The 6,000-nt window shown below is 44.3% G+C and overlaps 1 protein-coding gene across 1 annotated transcript; it reads right to left on the bottom strand.

The window, feature by feature from the left end:
* Positions 1 to 1,233: 1,233 nt before the first annotated feature.
* OR52W1 (olfactory receptor family 52 subfamily W member 1) lies at positions 1,234 to 2,201 on the bottom strand. The gene is given in 4 exon segments (XM_060017292.1): positions 1,234 to 1,343; positions 1,346 to 1,553; positions 1,556 to 2,146; positions 2,148 to 2,201. Coding segments are annotated over 4 exon segments (963 nt in total).
* Positions 2,202 to 6,000: the final 3,799 nt, after the last annotated feature.

Genomic DNA, 6,000 nt, shown 5'->3' with positions numbered 1-6,000 from the left:
GCTAGCCCTAATACCCACGGTTATGATAGTTTTCCCAGAGAGCTTGGGTCTGCCTGTGCAGCCCATAGCTTTCTCTGACCTCATAACAGTGACTCCCTGCCTTTTGTCTGAGAATATTCTCATTCTGGATTTTATGCTGGCATGAAAGATTTTTTTGTGCAATGTCCTTGCAGTGTGGAGTCTTTTAGCAGAAAGTGAATCCCATGTTGGGCAATACCACAACGCTTCCTGTTTAATATCTCTGTTCTCTGGAAGCCACAACAGTGTGAAATATTCCTATTTCATCATATTGCACCAGCGTCGTGTGCTACTCATGATATTGGCCAGAACAAATGGGGGTTCTATTTGATGAGGATATTTTTTGAGAATTCTACATTCTGGCTCAGGATGCACAAAAGGGCAGACTGGTAAGAGACCATAATGCCTCGACCTCAGGCAAACAGGTGAAATATTAAATACAGCGATTTTCTGGGATATCAAAATTTCTTTCAGTTGGACCCCTGGCCCCTGAAGCTGCAGGCCCAGGGAGAGACATTGTAGCCACTAACTCCCGAGACTTGGGCAGCACAGTGAGGGTAGCAGGAATAGTGATTACACATGAGACCAAGAAGGTTCTCTGAACTGAATATGTCTTAAGGATCAGGGTCTTTAGACAAATTTGGGACTCCAGGGCACATTATCCAGATTCTCAGAAGGTGGGGAATAAGCCTGTTTAGCTCCTTCCCTAAGGACAGACTGAAAACAGCATCTGGCTCCAGGCATAGAGGGCTGTGATCCCAGACAGGTACCCAAGCACTTGCCTCCAGAGGCAGTGTCAGTCTTCCCAGGCTCCCGGGTCCAGGATCTGTAGAGGAGCTTTTGTGTGGGAACAGGGGCAGACTTAGGTTAAAATGATGGGGCAGAGTAGGGGGAGGAGGAGGAGGGTAGTCTTCTTTAAGTTAAATTGTGTGTACTGTGATCCCATGATAATTCCCTGGTCCCTTTTCTTATTTTCTCTGCATGGTAACATGTGGTAGCCTGTCTCCTGCCTCCTCCCAGGCAGAATGCATGGCTAGGCCAGTCTACATATGCCAGTGGTACACACAGTAGAGCCCTCACAGCAAGTATCTGTTGAGTGATTATCACAGTCATAGGCAGACCATGGGACGAAGATGACATAATCCATACCTCCAGACCCCAGACTCCTCTGAATGTCCCCCCACTTCCACCCCCAGCCTCCGTTTTCACTGCCTATTAGAACTGGCTTTTTCTGAATGCAAAGGTTTCTAGGAGCTGGTCGCTGATCTGCTTGGTGCGGGTCCCGTAGATGAGCGGGTTGAGGGCAGATGGTAGCAGCAAATAGTTGTTAGAAGGATGTGCATGGGCTTTGGGATGGTGTGATGACCAAAGAGGCGTGTGAGATATGAGAAAAGACCAGGCACGTAGAAGGCTAGAATGACACAGATGTGGGAACTCCATGTACCAAAGGCCTTGGCACGGGCTTCCCAGGTAGGCAGCTGCAGCGCAGCGTGGGCAATGAGCCCATAAGAGCCTGTGATGCCTAGAATATCTATACAGCTGACACGGCCGATGGAAGCGCCAGCCCATATAAGTTGCTGGCCAGAGTGTTACCCCCGACCAGCTCCACCACCGCCATGTGTGCACAGTAGGCGTGGTCTGTGGTCTTGGCTCGGAAGTGCCCAAATTGTGCAACCAGCAGAGGGAAAGGCACAACAACTGCCACAGCTTTCAGTGCCAGTGCCAGGGCTGCATAGCCCACGCGGGCTTTGGTGACTAGGACGGGGTAGTGCAGTGGACGCCCTACTGCCACAGCACGATCACAGGCCATGGCCAACAGTACACAAGATTCCATGGCCATTGGTGCATGAACAAACAACATCTGGACCAGACAGGCAACGTATGGCACAGGCTGGGGCCCAAGCCACAGCACAGCCAACAGCCCTGGAGCTATAGATGTAGCTAAACCCAGGTCTGTGGCTGCCAGGGTGGCCAGGAGCAGAAACATGGGCTTGTGCAGTGTAGAGTCTATCTCCACCACTGCCAGCAGTGCTCCATTGCCCAGCAGGGAAAGCAGATACATGGGCCCAAAGACCAGTGTCAAACAGGCCTGGGCAACCCCGAACTCTGGAATGCCAGAAGAATGAAGGAATGAAGAAGGTTGGGCGTGAGAAGGGGGAGTTGGACTGTGGAGCTTCTGCCATCCTGTGGGGTCAAAGCTTTAGGGCTCATGGGGGCATCAGTCCTGATAGGAGAAGGACAAAGGGAGAGATATGGGGGGTGTCTCAGTGGCATAGATCCATCCAGGTATGTGTAGGAGTGGTGCAGGGCTGGGAGGATTGCAGTGTTATAACCTTTGACTTGCAGTGTTATAACCTTTGACTGTTTTGGATGGATAATCCAGGTCACAACCCTAGCTGGGATGGGAGAATCCTTGTGCCTGAAAGTCCATGAGTATTGCAGGGGGAGTAATGGGAGACAGTGGTAGTGAAGTGTGGTGTCACTGCTGCAGTGGCTAGTATAGCTGGAGCCCTCCATTTGGAGCTCAGCTGAGAGTGGAGCGGAGATGAATGTTTTTCTTCCTAAGGGTCCAAGTAGAGTCAATTTCGTTCTTGTAGATGGGGAGAAGGCCAGTGCTGGGTGGGGATCAGGCCTCAGGCTGGTTTTGTCCCTGACTGTGTATCCTTAAGCAGAACTCCTGGGCCTCAGCTTCCTCAGCTCTGCAGTGCGGGTGAGTGCAGTGATCTTAAGTGTTGCCCAGCTTTAACATTCTGGGCACCAACCCACAAGAAGAAAGAAGGAGAGTAGAGAGAAAGGGAGAAACAGGAGGAGGAGGCAGATGGGACCTGGAGTGAAGGCTGATGTGACAGGAGAAAACCTCGTGGGTTTTTGGGGTGTGGGATGTGTATTTTATTCTTAACTTGATGCTGAAGTAGTGAACTTGAACGTGGGCTGGAGAATTGATGCTGGGCCTGGGAAGCAATGGAGAAAGAGATGGCAGCAAAAAAAAGGAACTTCTCTGTCTTCTTTCCTTTTTCACGAACCAGAAGGGGATTACCCTCGAGTTTCATTCCTGGGGTGCCAGAGGCAGAACAGGTGACAGAAGGGGAGGAGATGGCACTCAACCCAGAGTGGCAGCCAGAAGAGGAAGAAGCATCTCTGATGTTGGAGGAGGCAGGATGAGTAGAACCGATTCCTCCCAGAATCTAGCCAATGGCAGAAACTTAATAAAGGTTGGATGGATAAATGAAAGAGGAAGAAAGCACCAGCAGAAACCTTGACTGGGGAAAGAGCCTAAGCACCGTGTGTTTGCAGCTTCTCTTCACCTTGACCAATGCCTGTGGGGCCCTTTCTACCCACTTCCCTCAGGACCCTTACCCCTCCCACCTGGGCCACATTAACTCTTCCCTGTTCTGCCTCTGCTAGCCTGGGTAACTCAGGAAGTAGAGTAAGGAGGCAGGGATGGGGGCAACAAGGAAAGAGACTGACTTTTGGCAGTGGAAAGATCTGGGTTCGAGGAACACTTCCTCTGGGAGGTCTTTGCTGACTTCCTGAAGTCTGGAGAGAAGACCTTGTTTTCTTTATTCTTTAATAGCATCAGTTCCCCTCTGTTGTAATTACTTGTCTCTCTCTCCCCCACTAGACTGAAAGAGTTACAGGCAGTGCTTATTAGCCTCAATATTACCACTGCTTATCACAATGCCTGGTAGTTAGTTGTCTATAAATAAATATTTATTGCTCTTAATTGTGGGACAAAATTGCTGGCCCAAACAGCCACGCAAACAGCATTTGCTAACAGGGGCTCCTACAGTTTCAGAAGCCTTTGGTATCCATGGAAATGAAAAAGAGTTATTCACCATCATCCACATGTCCACTGAGTAAAATTCTTTCTGCTATAATGAGACATATTCTAAAAATCACCACACTATGTAAGATGATATAACAAAACCACAGGGCCTATGGGAAAAATGGGAGTAGGGGCACAACATTAACAACTTAATCAATGACACATTTAAAAAAGGATGGGAAGCTAATAAAAGTGGTAGTACCATTTTACACACGTTAAGAGGTTACAATGTAACCTGTGGGATGAGTAAAAGCAGTTCTAAGGGGGAATGTTATAGCAATAAATGCCTGCATTAAGAAGCAAGAAAGATTCCCAAATAAACAACCTCACTCTATACCTTAAGGGATGTAGAAAAAGAAGAAGAAACTGAGCCCAAAGTTAGCAGAAGAAAGGAAATAATAAAGATTAGATCAGAAATAAATGAAGTAGAGAACAGGAAAATGATAGAAAATATTAACCAAACTAAGAGTTGATTCTTTAAAACGATAAACAAAATTAATAAATCCTTAGCTAGACTAACCAAGGAAAAAAGAGAAAGAGACCAAATCAACAAAATTATAAATAAAAAGGAGACATTAGAATGGATATCACAGAAATTCGAAGGGTCATAAGATGCTACTGTGAATAACTGTACACCAACTAACTGTACAACCTAGAAGAAATGGAAAAATTCTTAGAAACATATAATTTACAGTTCAAGACTGAATCAGAAAAAAGTAGAAAATCTGAATAGACCAATGACTAGTAAGGAGATTGAATCAGTAATCACATTCTCCTGGTGAAGAAAAGTCCAGGACCGGATGGCTTCACTGGTAAAATTTTACCAAATATTTAAAGAATTAACCCCCAGCCTTCTCAAGCTCTTTGAAAAAAGAGCTTGAATTTGAGTTTCTTTGAAACTCAAAGAGTTTGAGTTTCTTTGAAAAAAATTCAAGAGGAGGGAACACTCCCAAACTCATTTTACAAGCCCAGTATTCTCCTGATAACAAAACCAGAAAAGGACACTGCTAGAAAAGAAAACTACAGGCCAATATCCCTGATAAATATAGACGCAAAAATTCTCAATGAAATACGGCAAACCAAATTCAAACTATTCTCAAACTATTCCAAAATACTGCAAGGTAAGGAATGCTTCTGAGCTCATTCTGTGAGGCCAGCATCACCCTGATATCAAAACCAGACAAAGAAATTAAAAAAAAAAAAGAATTACAAGTCAATATCACTGATGAACATAAGTGCAAAAATCCTCAGCAAAATATTAGCAACAAATTTAGCAATACATTAAAAGTATCATAAACCATGATCAAGTGGGATTTATCCCTGGGATGCAAGGATGATTTAACATACACAAATCAATCAATGTGATACGTCATGTTAATAGAATGAAAAATAGAATCACATGATCATCTCAATAGATGCAAACAAAGCATATGACAAAACTCAACATCTATTCATGATAAAAACTCAACAGATTAGGCATAGAAGGAACATATCTCAACATAAAAAAGGCCATATACGACAAGCCCACATCTAACTTCATACTCAGTGGGGAAAGGTTGAAAGCTTTTCCTCTAAGATCAGGAACAAGACAGTGGTGCCCACTCTCAGCACTCCTATTTAACATAGCACTAGAGGACTTCCCTGGTGGTCCAGTGGTTAAGACTCCACACTCCCAAGGCAGGCGGCGCGGGTTCGATCCCTGGTCAGGGAACTAAGATCCCACATGCCGAGTGGTGTGGCTAAAAAACAAAACAAAACAAACAACAGAAAAAACACCCCCACATATCACTAGAAGTCCTAACTAGAGCAATCAGGCAAGAAAAAGAAATAAATAAGTATCTGAATTGGAAAGGAAGAAGTAAAATGGTCTCTATTTTTAGGTGACATGATTTTATATATAGAAAATCCTGAAGAGTCAATCAAAAGACTATTAGATCTAATCAATGAAGTCAATAAGGTTATAGGATACAAAATTAACATGCAAAATTCAGTAGCATTTTTATACGCTAATGACAAATTTTCTGAAAAATAAATGATTCCAAATCATTTACAATAGAATCAAAAACAATAAAATAATTAGGAATAAATGTAACTAAGGAGATGAAAGATCTCTATTCTGAAAGCTATAATACATTGATGAAAGAAATTGAACAAGA

The sequence above is a fragment of the Delphinus delphis genome, chromosome 8 (genome assembly GCF_949987515.2).
Source record: "Delphinus delphis chromosome 8, mDelDel1.2, whole genome shotgun sequence".
In the NCBI taxonomy this organism is placed as follows: Eukaryota; Metazoa; Chordata; class Mammalia; order Artiodactyla; family Delphinidae; genus Delphinus; species Delphinus delphis.
The sequence above is the reverse complement of the archived record's forward strand: the minus strand, read 5'-3'. Positions and strand labels throughout refer to the sequence as shown.